This window comes from Hevea brasiliensis, chromosome 6 (genome assembly GCF_030052815.1).
Source record: "Hevea brasiliensis isolate MT/VB/25A 57/8 chromosome 6, ASM3005281v1, whole genome shotgun sequence".
NCBI lineage: Eukaryota > Viridiplantae > Streptophyta > Magnoliopsida > Malpighiales > Euphorbiaceae > Hevea > Hevea brasiliensis.
The window spans coordinates 91,029,599-91,045,822 of record NC_079498.1 but is presented as its reverse complement, the minus strand read 5'-3'; the positions used below and the strand labels follow the sequence as shown (position 1 = coordinate 91,045,822).

At 31.9% G+C, this 16,224-nt stretch overlaps 1 protein-coding gene across 1 annotated transcript; it reads left to right on the top strand.

The window, feature by feature from the left end:
* The first annotated feature begins 447 nt into the window (after positions 1 to 447).
* Positions 448 to 5,869, top strand: LOC131180830 (proteasome subunit alpha type-7). The gene is made up of 3 exons (XM_058148628.1): positions 448 to 852; positions 2,180 to 2,594; positions 5,540 to 5,869. The coding sequence occupies exons 1-3, from the start codon at positions 680 to 682 to the stop codon at positions 5,699 to 5,701; spliced, it is 750 nt and encodes a 249-aa protein (XP_058004611.1). The 5' UTR covers positions 448 to 679; the 3' UTR covers positions 5,702 to 5,869.
* Positions 5,870 to 16,224: the final 10,355 nt, after the last annotated feature.

Sequence of the window (16,224 nt, the reverse complement as noted above, 5' to 3'; positions counted from 1 at the left end):
AAAATAAATACAAAAGTTCAATTAAAAATTAATTACTCAAGCTTTTAAATCTACAAATTAAAATTTAATTGGCAATTATTATTTAAAAATTAAATTTAGACTAACCTAATAATTTCTTGTCACATAATCTAGAATTAGTGGGATTTTTTTTTCTTTTTTATGTTTGCTCTCCCTCTCATTCTATGGTTATATATTTAGCTACTGAATTAACCCACTGGATCAACCCATATATAAATATATATTTTAATAATATAAAAATATAAATTTTTTATGAATTGTATTGTAAAATAATTTATCAATAAAATAAAATTCCAGACTATGTTTATTTAGGAAAAAATAAATTATTTATAAAACATATTTTTAAAGGAAAAATACTTTTCAATAAATGTTTTTTTTGGCAAAACTTGAATTCATAAATCATCATAGAATTTTGAAACAATGGGCACAAATAAGATACACGGGTATCGCCCATGATCGTCATTTCGTAAAAATGCAAACGACGTCGTAGCGGCGACGAATAATACCTTTCTCCTGGCTCGATGCGATCGATCGCGCTGCGTATCAGTGCAGTGGCTTGTCCCCTAAGTCGACTAGTTCCTTTCTCCTCTCTATATCTCGCAGAATCAAAAGCAAACAAAGACCAGATCGCGCAGAAATCCTCAGAGAGGCTTAAACTGACATGGCTCGATACGATCGCGCAATTACTGTGTTCTCTCCGGATGGACATTTGTTCCAAGTGGAGTACGCTCTCGAAGCCGTCCGCAAGGGAAACGCCGCTGTAGGTGTTCGCGGTACTGACGTCGTCGTTCTCGGTGTCGAGAAGAAATCCACCGCCAAACTTCAAGATGCTAGGTAATATGTATATGCAAATTTTGAGAGAATTTTGCATTAGGGTATTTGCTAGTAATTTTGTGTGGATTGAATGGTGATTTGACGGTTGTCCTTATTTTGTGAATAAGTGAAAGTGTATGATGAAAATGGAAAAAATTTGATATAGGGGTCCTTGGTTAGCAAGGCAACGGTTTTCAGTGCGCTGTCTGTTTGTGTTCTGTTAAACTCTTGCTAACTTGATTAATTGAATTAGTATATAGTGCCATTTGAAGATTTAAAGAAGTGTGTGTGGTATTGCGGTCTTTTTGCTTCACTGCTAGAGAGTTAGAATGTTTTTAAATAAGGTGAAAGTGGCACTTATTGAGGAAAAATCAAGAGGAGGGAGATTGAGATAGCTTGGATGATTGAGCACCTTAGACTAATAGGAGATGAGGTAGTGCAGGGAAAACTTAGGATGACATAACCTCTGTTTCGCGGAAAATGTTTGCGTAGAAAATATTTTTTGCATTTTTTAGCTATTAGTGCATGGTCAATGGAAAATATTTTCTTTGTTAAAAGTAAAACTAAGCCATTTTGAAGGAAAATGACTTTTTTTTTTTGAAAAAGAGGAAGTCATTTTATGGAATTTGACAATCTTATTAAAATGTGAAAAATAAATACTTATTCATGCATGAAATAAGCACGTACCATTGGTTTAACATTGCAACAAAACAATAGAAAATATTTTCATGAAAACATTTTCTTAAAAAATGATTTTTCATATACAAGTTATTTTCTGCGAAACAAATGGGGGTCATAGGAAGTAGTGACAAATGATTTAGCAGCTATATAAGTGGAATAGGGGAAATGGTCCAAATGGATCTAGGCAGCCACCCTGACTATTTTGGAATTAAGATGCAGTAGAGTTGAATATAGTCTTTGTTGATTTTGAATTGATACATTAAATGCAATTTGTTCACAGATGTAATCAGGAATAGTTTCATTCTTGCTTCCTTGAACTCATAATTACTTTTGTATCAGTAACCTCATCTGAAACTAACGCAAAGAGTTTCTCCTTTACAATTTTCTCCTTCTAAGTTGATAGTCTCAACTTTGGCCCTTTTGTTTAGGGTTCCTTATATAATGGCATTTATTTGTAACTCAAACCATAAGGCGTTGCCATTTTTTCTTGCTGTTCTTAGGGGATTGTCCGTGCATGAGTGGACCCATAATTTCTATTATAATAATATTGAGTTTCTAATTGTATATCCCATATTCCCATCAGTGGATCCACATAGATGTTATATAATATTTGGTATGCATTGTTATCAGTCCATGTTCACCATCTTTTTGGCTGTTTTTGTTGCAGATCGGTGAGGAAAATTGTTTCATTGGATGATCACATAGCACTAGTATGTGCTGGGTTGAAAGCAGATGCTCGTGTTTTGGTCAACAGGGCTCGCATTGAGTGTCAGAGCCATAGGCTTACTGTTGAGGACCCTGTAACAGTTGAATATATAACACGTTACATTGCTGGCCTGCAACAGAAGTATACACAAAGTGGTGGTGTGAGACCATTTGGTCTTTCAACCTTAATTGTTGGTTTTGATCCCTACACTGGTGTCCCATCTCTTTATCAGACAGATCCATCTGGAGCATTTTCAGCCTGGAAAGCCAATGCTACTGGGAGAAACTCAAATTCAATGCGGGAGTTCCTGGAAAAGAATTATAAAGAAACTTCAGGGCAAGAAACTGTGAAGTTAGCAATTCGTGCTTTGCTTGAAGTAAGTTGCTCGTTCTGTCTATACATGCTTAATGCTGAATGTGTATGTCACACACAAATTGGTTGATCTGTCATATTCTTCTTTAGAATTTCACCTTTTGAATAGAAGCTGCATTCCATGTGTTCCACTGTAGTTACCAATGTGAAGCAATGCCTAATAGAATAATTTATCCTATTTAGTTGACTTTTGAAGCCAAGCATATGTTGATTTGACTATGAATGATGATTAAAAATGGTTACTTGTTATGAGGTGCTATCATATATTGTTGGTGAATTGGTTTTTAACATAGATGCATATATGAATGGGTATAGTTAGAGGGACTTTTATCAACATTGGCGTGCTTTGTATATGGTTTATTCTGTGATTTTTTTTGTCCTTTTATTTTTTGATTACTGACTTAGTTCACTATGTTAAGGTGGATGATTGACCATACTAGATTAGATAAAAGTCCGTAATGAGAGTATTAGAAAAAAGGTAGGAGTGGTGTCAATTGAGAATAAGTTGAGAGAAAGGAGATCGAGGTGGTTTGGTTCTGTGAAGCGTAGATATACGGAGACTCTAGTTAGATAAGTAGAGCACATTAGGTCAGAGTATAGAAAGAAAAGAAGGGGTAGACCTAAACTGACTTGGAGAAAAGTAGTACAACATGACCTATAAGCATTACACATTTCTAAGGATTTAACCTAAAATCATTTAGAGTAGAGAAAGAGAATTCATATAGCCGATCCCAAAATTTTGGGATAAAGGCTTAGTTGAGTTGACTTAGTTCACTATAATTAAGGACATTTCTTGGATCAATTCTATTAATCTTGTCCCAAGACAAAAGATTGCAGAACATACTGAAAACTATGCAAAAGTTTCCACTGCTGGAGAAGCCATAGTCTCGTTAGCTTAATGAGCTGCACTCTCATCATGCTGGTTTATTTATTAGTGTGGTTTACTATATATTTTTCTTGCATAGTATCTTCAGGTTGTTTTGAGCTTATATCTCATTTTATGATTATCCTCTTTAGTTCATTTTATCAACAGATTTCTGAGTGTAAGAGAGAGATAAACAAAGTGTGTGATATTGTTTATTTTTGGTTTGTGATAGCAGTTTACCTATTTGTTTAGCATTTAGATGCCACATGACTGGCTAATTGGTCTCTTTGGGATTCAAATTGTAATGTCCCTTTCAATCATTCCTTTGAATTTGCCATATGTTTCTTTTGCTTTTTTATCCCATATGAATTATATGAAGATGTGCCAATGCTGTTGTATTTAACAATGTCTTGTTTTTTAAGAAAATCTAATGTGTAGGCAGCTGAAATTTCCCATCTTCATTAGTCCAGTTCTTACTGTAAACTAGTGTGTGTTTTCAAGGAACTTTTGTGATTTTCCAAGTTGAGCATGTATGTTTGGAACTTTTAAGTGGATAACTGAAGTGACATTGTGATATTGTTGGGCACCTAGGGCTTAGATGAATAATGATCAAATAAAATAACCAACGTACGACTTCTAAATTTAAAAGTAGAGGAACTGCCTCTAGCATTTCACTTGGCATAAGGAGAAAATCTCTAGGTGGCAGAACCCAAACCATAAACCAGGTTATCTAGGTGAAAACTCTTCTTTGCTGGCTAAATGCTGAGATTTGTGAAGAGACAAAGGCAAACTATGATCAAGATGTAATTATTCTGACTTGTACTTTGGAACTTTCTGAACAATTGTCTGTATCAAGTGATTGGAAGGTTTTCTCCTATGTTCATTCTCCTGGGATTCTAGATATTTAGTTCACGGTATGCATCATTTCCATGACTAACTGGTTTGGCATTTTCTCTCACTGAGCACTTGTTTGATATGTGGGTAAGATGATTATGATCATTTTACAAGCCTTTTCTGAATTTTGGGTGTAGTCAATTGTAGCTTTTAATATATGCTAGAACATATTCTCTGGGCGGCTGTACACAGACCATGAGTAAGGAAATAAGGATGCCTGAATTCAAAGCTTGTCTTTGTGCTAGTTTGTAAGGGTAAACAACTAAGGTGCAACCAGCTACACCAGCAAGATGCAGTTAACTTAAATTATACTTGCCATTAATATAGATCAAGTAATTGGGAATTGTCTTCCTATTTTTTTCTTTTTTCAATGTGATTGAGCTATTTTGGTTTAGCTGCCCTAAAACCAAGGTGGAGAAAGGAATAATAATTTATGGGGAAAAAGGAAGTAAAGGTAAAGAGAAGGAAAAGGGAAAAATTCCACACGCCAATATTAAGAGGCAACTTGGTTCTATAATAGTTTTGGATAACTTTCAGTTTCTTTGTAACTGAAATTATTTTTAGTTTATTGTTGGATAGGCCCATGTTGTTTTCCTTGGTTACTTGAATTTAAATATTCTCCTATTAAGACATTTGGAAAGGAATGCTAGCAGCTGAAGAACAGCATGTCTGGTAGATAATTATTCAACCAAGTGCCTCAAGTTGATTCATGAGACATGTAGCTGGGCATTAAATGAATAATCTAATGATTTTGTTGATGATCTATGTATGAATAATCTCTGTGGCTGCTTTTTCTGCATCACATAAACAAGTTTGTTTAATGTGTTGATAAAGTCAGATGGAGCTTTATCATGCGCAGTGTTGCATTTCAAATGAGAATAGTTGCTTGTAACTTTTCTAATGCATTGGTTTGGCTATCCAATATTTAAGTGTGCTTTTTCTGCATTAACTAATCAATTTTGTTTAGCACGATGGTGCATTATTTTGTGAAATGTTGTGTTTGCTAATGCTAAGATGGCATCTGTTCAGATTCTCACTTTTAAATGAGGCGAGTCATGTTAAATTATTCGTAATGCGTTATGCATTAGTTCTGCAACTTATGTTTGTAATTGAAAAAGAATGTAAAAAAAAAAAAAACTTGCATATTTTTTTTAATTATTTTATCTTATGGTATGTGTTTTTTACTTTAGGTTGTTGAGAGTGGGGGGAAGAACATAGAAATAGCTGTGATGACAAAAGAGCATGGCCTGCGACAGCTTGAAGAAGCAGAAATTGATGCAATTGTTGCTGAGATTGAAGCAGAGAAAGCAGCAGCAGAGGCTGCAAAGAAGGCTCCTCCAAAGGAAACCTAGATCTTCTGTAGTTCTCATTTGTTATCTTGTATTGAGTGATTAGCTTCTTCCCTGCTACATTACCATTTTATGTTTAACATTAATTTCTTTGTTAAAGCAACACCTTATTTCAGGACTCCACCACTCTTGTGCGTTTCTCTCTCTATAATGGCCATCTTGGTTTGGTAATTAGTGATATGTTTATATATTAAAATATGTTGAATGTTGCTTCATGTTGGAACATGAATATTCTGGGTTTGAGTTTTTCTCAGTTTATAGAATAAGTTCCTATTCCCTTTTTGGAAAGTTGGAAGTTTAGTAAAAAGTAGCTGGATTATTAAAAGACATTGAATTCTGGGCAATTTCGATTTGGAAATGCCAGCCGCCTTGTGTAAAGAGTGAAGAATTATGTTGCCAGTTTTTGACAGCAACGCATTTGACTTGAAAATAGGAAAGAAATGGCATCACACAGGAAATGCTGGCCGCCCTGTGTAAAGTGGAAATTTATGCTTAGACCGGACTAAGTCACAAAACACAAATATGTGTAATAGAGATTCATATATTTAATAGGTGATTATCAGTAGTAGAAGTAAATGGGAAAGAATGCCATATTTTACATGACAGATAGCTTTTCTCAACTCTAAATGAGCGAAGCCACATGACACTTTGGCATATAAAGAAATCCTAAGGCCTTTCCATGACAGTAGTTGGATAAAAGTGAAGGGTTATGGACGAGTTGTGATGGAAACCGACTGATTCTGCTTAGTGCAAGTAATTGCCAACCCTTGCCCAGGTTTATCTTATTTTGGCAATCTAACTGCAGACGTAAAAACTCTTACGCAGGAGTTGTATTGTTAGTTTTGTTTTTGTTTGAAGATCAGGGAATCAGTCCGTGATCACTCTTATTAGGCCGGCTGTTTCAATGACTGATTCTCATGAATTGGTCTTTCTTTCCCCTTCATTATTGATTGAGGTTCTTGCTTGTAATTCCAGTAATATGTAAAATTCCAATTGTTCCTTTAAAAAAAGAATTTATAGATAGTCAAACGGCATAATAAGTAAAAGTAAAAGTAGAAGTTACAAGTGTTGAATGCAAAACCATTTTCTCCTAGACCAATTTATGGAATTAAAGAGTAAGGTATTGAAAAGTGAACGCCACTTCTCCAATTAAATAAAAAGAAGCCTAAATTGAAATTCCCCATCAGTTCTGTGAAAGTACAGTAAACAAATCAAAAAGTCATTTGCTTTCAAAAATAAAAATTCAAAAAGTCATTTGGAGAAAAGCTAACTAATCCCTCCAAAAAGTCCAATGCAACATTGTTACTAAAATGACCTGAAATTTTATAATTTTAATGTCACCCCTTTTTCCAGTATGAGTTTTGTCTCAACTTGAGAAGCATTTTTTTATTAACTCCCTAAATTTATACATTGTTTTTATTTAATTAATTAAAAATATTAAATAAAATTAAATTCTTGAGAATTTGTACACCCAAATCTCACTATAGGGTCAAATTTAAGCATATAATGTTAAATTTTATTTTTAACTATTGAATTAAAAGTCGTAGGTAAAACCCATTAGGTTCTTAATTATGCAAATTCTATGGGTCCAAAGAAATACATAACTTGTGTATTGCAGTGTGATTTATGAAGCAGTTCAGTGGAAGGAAAAGACAACTTTCGTGACATGACATGTCTCACTGCTAACTTTAGAATGGTGACCACCAATGGACGGCTAAGATTAACTAATATATGGTATGGTGGGGCCATTTTTCATTTCCGCTATTGGATAAGTCGTTACAATGGTCATTTCTCAAACTTTTTACAGTACATTCATATCTTTTTTTATCATATAATTTAAATTAAAAAAAATAAGCCTATTTAATTTTTAAAAAGACTAAATAAATTCATATTTTGTAAAATATTTTTTGATAATACAATATTATTTTTTAATTTTAAATAATAAAATTTATTTACTAATTTTAATAAATAAAATTTTAAAAAAAGAAATTGAAATATATAATGAACAAAATTTATTTAATATTAAAATTATTATATATTTAATATTTTATTATTTAAAAAATAGAAAATAATATTTTAACATTTGAAAATTAATATTTTATTATATGTGAATTTATTTAAACTTAATTAGAAAATACATGAATTTATTTAACTTAAAACTTATTTTTAGACTTATTTGACTATTAATAAAAAATACATAGACTCATTTGATTTTTCTAATTTAATTTAAAAATGTATAATTTTTTTATAATTATTTAATTTTCTTTTGTATAATTCACTTGCACAAAAACTTGAACTCAAAATTCACAATAATAGAGACAATTATAGTACCACTAAGACAAAACTCATTAATTATATAGTTTAAATTTTATTTTTAATGATGTGTCATTAATAAAATTTCTAATTTAAATATATTAAATTTTTTATTATAAATAATAAATAAACAATAAAAAAAGGTATTAACAACAAATTCAAAATTCCACTATTTTTTTCAAAATGAAAGTCATTGAAGTTAAAAGAAAATAAGAAAATTCTACTGTTTATATTCCTTAAAACTTTTGGAATAGCGACAAAAGCATGGGCACACAATTCTTGTGAAACAACATGATGACTAACTACACAATTTAATTATGGCATTGGATGGGTTTTCACTCTAGCAAGAAGATAAAATATGTATGCCATAGGACCAATTCTGTGAGAAATAAAACATGACCTAAAGAACTCAGCCTTTTATCTCATATTTTACCACTAAACCAGATTGAAAGGAGCTCGTGCAATCAAGTTCAAAAGAACAAATGCAGGCAAAAACAAGTATAAATTTCCAAATTGAGAAACCTCCCTTCATATATATATATTCTAAAACCTTATTTTTTTTAGTATCAAGATTGTTAGTAATATGTTCTAGAGTAATTTGCATCTTGTAAATATTAATTTTCAATTAATGACAAATATCTTTTCTTTTAATTTAAATGGTTTAAATTTAATTGACTATCCTTTAGTAACTTATTAGATATTCCATTATCAAGATGTTAAAAATATGAGTGACGGAATAATCTAACACAAATGCTATAATTTATGGTTCACAGCCAAGAATACTTCATTGAGTATGATTTAGCCACATAGACTATCACTTCTATTTATTTTTATAGATTAGTATGAGATACTAATAAGATGGAATGATGAGTTTTGTATTATATAACAAACACAGTGAGCACTTATAAGATAAGTAGACCAAACTGGTGACATAAAGATGACTAGTACATAGAGTTTACTCTTTTCAACACATAGTTATCTAGATCATAATAGTACATATAATCTCTTGACCTGAGATAATATAGTTATCTTCTATATAAGTGGTTTGAGTTTGATACTGGTTACATACTTATACCAGATATGGGTATATGAACTCGTATTGGCTCTGACTAATTATATACGGAGATAAGTATAGTCAAAATAGGATTCGTTGCCCTAAGTAAATAGGGATAAAACCTTATGCTTATATAAATTGTTTTTAATAAATAAAATTCTTGGTCAGGACATATAGACTAAATAAAAAAAGAGTTTCTGATTGAAAAGTCTTATTGATTAAGAATTAGAATTAAGATGAAGACATATAATTCTAAGCAATTAGGGTTAGACATATCCACGACCCTTGCTGGAGTAGAGATTATGTAACAAAGAGATTTTAGTGGGTGGTATGTATGATCAAGGTTCAAAATTTAAGAGATAAATTAATTCATCACTAGTTGAGAAGTCATGGTATACTATGCTAGGTGTTAACCGTGATTTATGAGAATTGAGAGTAAAAAGGGAATTTTACTCTTGGTATGGAAAGAGTTCCAATAATATTAAAGAGTTAATATTATTCAAATTATCAATTAGTTATGAATTCAAGAAGTCACACACATAAGAACAAAATGATTAAAGCATAATTAATTTGATTAATTAATTAAATTAATGAATTTAGTTTATAATTAGATTGTAAAATCCCTAGCATGACTTAAAACTAAATTCAACAATGAAAGGATTTAAGCTAATATTTAAAGTGTTTGAATATAAGATTGATTAATTAATTAAGAGACTTTAATTAATTAATGAGTTAGGAGAATTTATTTAGCTATTATGACTTGAGAAGTTTCGAGAGAAAATTCGATAAATGGCTTATTAAAGATTTCATAACATTTTAGAGATATGAAAATCTCTAAAGTGTTAAGGCTTAATGAAATCCCTAATTAAGTATAAACTTGACAAGTGGCACAATTAAAGGTTGAAAACACATCTAATTGTTGAATGAGATGTTAACACTTGTAAAATTAGTAATGATTAGTGGTCTTCTACTAATTGACTTTAGGAAATTAAAATATCTAAATATTAGAGATTAGAAGACAACTTTAGGAATATGGGAATCCCTAAAGTGGAATAAGCCATTTTGCTTTTGGTGAAATCCTAAATGTTAGAGATTACTTTATGTTTTCAGGATATGGGAATCCTTAAAGTATAAAAAGGTCAAGTCTTTCTTGTGGAAGATAACTTTACAGATTCATCTTCTTCTTTCTCCATTTTTCTCTCAAGCCAAACACTTTCTTCCTCTTTCTTGTGTTTAATTTAAGAGAAATTAGAAACTGTTACTCTTAAATTAAAGTTAAAGAAATTATTTCTCTACATTTTCATAAGATTAAAAAAAAAGAAATGAATATCATTCACTTGTGCAAGTTGTTGGGCAAACCAAGAGAGGGAGCACAAAAGAGATTTTGAAATTAAGTTGAATCTTTGATCAAGTTGTTTGTGTGGACGGACTAGAGGACCAATATCTGGAGGTCTTTGCTTCGCAGATTTGGTGTTAGAATTGATTCTACATTTATTCGAGTAAAATCCCTAAAACCTTAATATTAGATATGGTTATAGATTCTTAATGGAAAATAGGTTAATAGAAATTGTGTTACAAGAGTTGTAACCAAAGATATATGCAATTTTGAAATAGAAAATCAACTTGTATGAGATTCATGAAATTCTTGGGGCTTGAAATTTTAAAATTGTTATTTTTGCACCCTTGGAGGTGTTTTCTTTACAAATATAATGTGAATAATGATAAAAAAAGGAATAAAGACCTCTAATATAAACAAGGTTCTCTTTTAATTTGTTCAAAGCAAGAGAATGTAACCTAGCTAAAACAATGGTTCATTTTTAGTTTAATAACATGTGATATTGTTAGGATTAGTTAGAGATTAGTTAAATGAGATTTATTAGATACTCTATATTGGATAATTGAAATAGGATATGAATAGGATATAAGGGATAGCCAAAACAAGAGATAAATAGGAGATAATGGTTGTATTTTCTCTTTAGATTAACCAATACAATTTCTATCTCTCTCTAAATTCTCTCTCCCTCTTCCTCTCCATCTCTCTCTCTCTTTTTCCTTCTTCTTCTTCTCATCCTTCTCCCCCTTCTTCTATTTTCTCCCTCCTTTCCTCTATTCCTTTGCTTAGTTGTGGCTTTGTGAATCCTGGGGTTGCCTTCTACTTCCTTCTCTTCTTTTATCATTATTTTCCTTATATATTCTTGCTCTTTCTCTTCTTTATTTACTTTAATAGCCATGGTTGAGAATAAAAAGCTTCAAGGCAATCAAACCTTTGGTGTTAATTCTCATAAAGCTAATGAAGCATTTTACTATAATCAAGAAGCATAATAGAAATTTAAGATCATAATGGAACAAATTTAAAAGGGAATGGAACAGATTCAATAGATAATGGAACAAACTCAATAGAGATTAATACAGAAAATGATTAAGTTTTGGAATTACTAGCTTAAGAGATGGGTATTGCTATCAACAAAAAAGGTATTACAAATTTAGATTGTTCCAATCTTGAAAAAGAATATCACAATTTCAATGGGAATGATGGTCTTGCTATCCACAAAGTAGGTTCCACCAATTTTGGTTGTTCCAATCTTGAAAAAGACGATCAATATAGTGATGGTAATAATGATCAAGTTCTTGCTCTCAAATTAAATTCTTCCTTTCAAGGGTTTGCTGGAGGTGATATGTGTAAGTTTGAAAGGCAAATTTCAGTACCTCTTAAGCATTTTGGTATCGAGAAATTTAATGAAAATGAAGACTATGCAACAAATATGGAATCTTTAATTCAAGATGGTAATAATACATTTGTTGCCCTTTAGTCTACTGGAATTCTTGAGAATGGTCATGAAGTGTTGCTGGATAAATTTGATTCCACCCTAAGAAGCTTTACATTAGAATATTTTCTTATTATTGGGCCTGTTCTTGATAAGGGAAAGAATGAAACAATAGAAGCAAGAAATTGTGAAAAATGGTATTAATCTTGTGGTTGTTGTGATTTGGAATTGCAAATGAATAATCTTATGAATGTCATCCTTAAAGAAGAAAGGTTTGAAATGTGGAGAAGGCAAAGAAAGAATATGAATCTTTATCACAAACGGACCTTTGCCATGAAGGTGTTTGTAAAAATGACTCGAGTGCCTTTCTTAAAATTACAATGCAAAGATTCAGCAATTATGAGAGTAAGAAAAAGAGGATAGAATGAGCAGTGCACAATGGATTAAGGAGCTGTTTCTTTTCATCCTTGGATATAAGGATGATCTTCATGGGAGGGTAATGTTAAGATTAGTTAGGGTTTAGTTAAATGAGGTTTATTAGTTACTCTATATTGGATAGCTAAAATAGGAGATAAATAAGAGATAAAGGATACTTGAAATAGGAGATAAAAGCTGTATTTCCTATTCATTCAAGATTAATCAATATAATTTCTATCTCTTTCTAAATTCTCTATCCCTCTTCCTCTCAATTTTTCTCTCTCTTTTTCCTCCTCTTCTATTTTCTCCCCTCTTTCCTTTATTCTCTGCTTAGTTGTGGCTCTATCACAATAGATATCTATTAGAAAATGGACTCTAAAATAAGTTCTTCATGTTGCAATTTCATCATATTCCTTCTAATCAACAATTAAATGAATCCAAATTAATATTGATTATTATAGGTGAAGTTGCAAAACTACTTTCCTTCCAAAAATTATAATGGATTACAACATACTTCTCTTGTCAACGAAAGGAGCAATTTGATAACACAATTAGAAAATTCCATAAGCAGAATCTATATGTTGTCTTGTAGCCAATGAAGGAGGTTGTGTGAGTATAAGGTAACTAGATGGGGCTTTATACCAATGAAGGAGGTTGTGAGAGTCTAAGGTAACTAGATGGGGCTTTATTTAGATGTTTGGCCAGCGGATCTTCAAATTGATTGGGCCTAGTTTGTTCCTTAAGTGGCCTAACTTGGTGGTATAAATATTCCTTTGGATCAAATGAGCTAGGCTTGAGAATTGGGCCTATTGGAAAAGTTAGGCCCATCTTAATGTTACCTTTGGTCTAGGCCCATCTTCCAATGTTACCTTCATCCATATTACGATTGCAGAGGAATAACAAGATGAGATTTTGGTTTTCGATTCGATCTAAAACTCCTTCTCAATGTTGCCTACCAATTCCTTAATTGGATAGAGATTAAGAGTCTTATAAAAATTATATCATATCCATAAATCCTTTTGAGAAGCATTGAATAAAAATTCCCACCATTAAAATTCCAATTTTTCCTTTAGCAAAGCTTCTTGTGAACCTTTTTTGTTGCATGCCTCACACCAAAGTTCACAATCCCTGGATGCTACCTCAGGGATGAAATCTTTGCCATACTTAACCATCGGCTCTAGTTGATGACTGGCATCAAGATGTGTAGGAGATTCAACATCTTGCCTTTTATATTCCTTTAATAATTCTAATGTGAACTAGTCCTAATTGAGAAAAGGTTTCCTTCATTGGAGCTCACAACACCATTAGAGAAGAGCTCCCTTCATGCTACTCCAAACAAAATAAATTTTAACATCCTTTTTGGTTTTATGTGTGTCAAAGAATTTCTCAACTTGGACAATCTAATATCTGAGTTTCCATTATAGAATTTGGGCATAGCAATCATCGATGCATGTAATGGAGCTTCATCCAAAATTAATGCTAGAGGCCTAATGCGAGTGGTTGTAAACTTAACATTGGTTTGATGTTGACAAAGATATTTAAGATTTTCTCATTCCCAAATGTTGCCTCCATCCATAACAATTTAGTGAGTAGATTTTTTATTCTTTTGAATTTTTATTCCAACTCACTATGATAAATAACGAGTTAGGTTCCATATTCCTCTCTATCTTCTCTAAGAATTTTTTTTTTCTTTTGTAGATTTAAGGATTCGATATGTCGTGCAAATTGATAGAGTTAGGAACAATTTTTTGAATTAAAAAATGAAAAGCAATGGCTGTAACTAATATTGTATTAATAAGAATGGTGGAATGCCTTTTATAAAAATGGAGTTCTCTCATTACAAGTATCACCTCTCTCTTTTTCAAATAAGAAAAATTACATGTAAGAAAATAAGCAAACAAGATATCCAAGAGTCACCTCCCCAACTAGCACTGTTAATCCTAACAATAGCCGAAAAAAAGATAAATTCTTACTGCCCCTTGCTGCTCCAATGAGCACTTATTCATAGCTTGCCCTATTGCTACCCTTTCCCCTGTGATTGGCCTCTTTATTTCTTGCTAACAAAATACTATGTTGTTGCTTATGTTCCAACTATGTTAATTAAGAGATGTCCTTTCCTACTGGAGGATTTTGCTTAAATCTTTTGGAATACACTCTCAAGCATCTATGCCTATTATCTAGTGTTGTTGGGCTTTTAACTAGAGTGTTATCATATCCAGAATACTTCACCAGAATATTCATATCTCTAACGATTTATTAATTGAATGGTATAATCTCTTGAACAATAAGGGTATAATCTCTTAACAACAATGTGATTTTTTTATTTTTTTTAAATTAATTTTTTTTTATATCATTAAGTATGCCTTCAATATACCTAAATTGAAATCTTAAACAAGTCAATAAATAAAGATATAAAAAAAATTCAAGATTAAAAATGAAAATTTCATAATTTAATGGATGCATGTTTGTATATATATATATGATTTGATTTTAAGTAGATTCTTGGTTTAATCCCCTAATTCTAAGTGGATTATCTTGGGCCTATATCATTGGGAAGCCCATACATATCCTAGAAAGCAACCTCGTTGTGGACCTTGATAGCCTAAAAGCCTATTCTTTCTTCACTTCAAAAACCATGGAAAACCCTTTCTTGGAAACCCAAGGCCAATTAAAGGAAAGGAAGAAAGAACCCAAAATTAAACATTTGTCTATTACAAGAAAGCCCAAGATGAAAGTTATGGCCATAATTCCATGCTTCATAAGTTGAGATTCAATCCATCTTTGTAGAGTAGATTTTTGGTGAGTTAGTGTGAAGCAGAACAATGTAGAAGGAATCGACCTCTCCAAGGAAATTAATAATGAACCTATATTCTCTGAGGCTCAAGTGGCTAGCCAAAAGCCACCAGAGACGCTATGAGTCTTTTCTGCTTGAATTGTTAGGGAGTCAGGCAACCCCTGACGATGAGAGCTCTTAGAGAGCATATTTGTTTAAATAGATCTAGATTGGTTTTTCTTTCTATGTTGAAACAATTGTTCATTTGAGTGCTTTTGCGTTGTGGTGGCAGAAGGAGTTCTAAGTATAGATTCTGAATGCTCTATCTTGATGGATTGATGCCTCTATTTCGAGAAGTTATAAGAAGGATATTTCTTTTGTCTATGGGGATTTGATGGAGAATAATCACATTGCTTTTCTTCAAGATCTTAGTTATCTTGATTTGAAGGGTGGTTCTCCAAGGTTAATAATTGGGGATTTCAATGTGTGCAATGCTCAAGAGGATAAGTGGGGGTAGAGGCCTATCAATAGCTATCTTGCTGATGCTTTTAATGAATTTTTATTTGATGGAGCTCTTTCAAAACTAGAATTCAAGGGAAGCAAGTTCACTAGGTCTAACATGTAATAAGGAATTGCTAGAATCATGAAACGATTGATAAAGGGTGGTCAATGAAGAATGGGGAATGCTTTTTCCTTCTTCTCAACTGTTTCATGAAAATTTCAAAGGCTCTGACCATCGCTCGCTTTTGCTTCTTCAATCGAAGGCCTTCAATGAAAGCTAAGTAGTTTAAATTTGATATGCGTTGGCTGTCTAATCTAGATTGTGATGATGTCATCAAAGAGGTTTGGTCTTCTCCTCAATCTGCCTCTATGTTTTTTATGGATAAAATGCTACTTTGTAAGCAGGCTCTTCTGAATTAGAGTAAAGGGATAATTGCAAACTCTTATAAATGAATACAGGATTTATCTAGTACTCTGGAATTTATTCAATCATCTACTTTTCTTTTAGTGCCTCAGGATAAAATTGCCAACATTAAAAGTGAGATGAATCTTCACTATAAATTGGAAGAGTTATACTGGTTTTAAAAATCTAGAATTAAATGGCTTTCTTTTGGTGATAAAAATACTTGATTTTTTCACTCTTCCATTAAGCATAGATGGCAGCAAAATCAGATGTCTCATATTCAAGATAGGAATGGAAGGT

Bases quoted from the DNA above. Each gene is read 5' to 3' on its own strand.
- LOC131180830 (XM_058148628.1), top strand. From the start codon at position 680: ATGGCTCGATACGATCGCGCAATTACTGTGTTCTCTCCGGATGGACAT. The intron at 853-2,179 runs GTAATATGTATA...TTTTTGTTGCAG, and splicing joins GCCAAACTTCAAGATGCTAG to ATCGGTGAGGAAAATTGTTT. The intron at 2,595-5,539 runs GTAAGTTGCTCG...TTTTTACTTTAG, and splicing joins CAATTCGTGCTTTGCTTGAA to GTTGTTGAGAGTGGGGGGAA.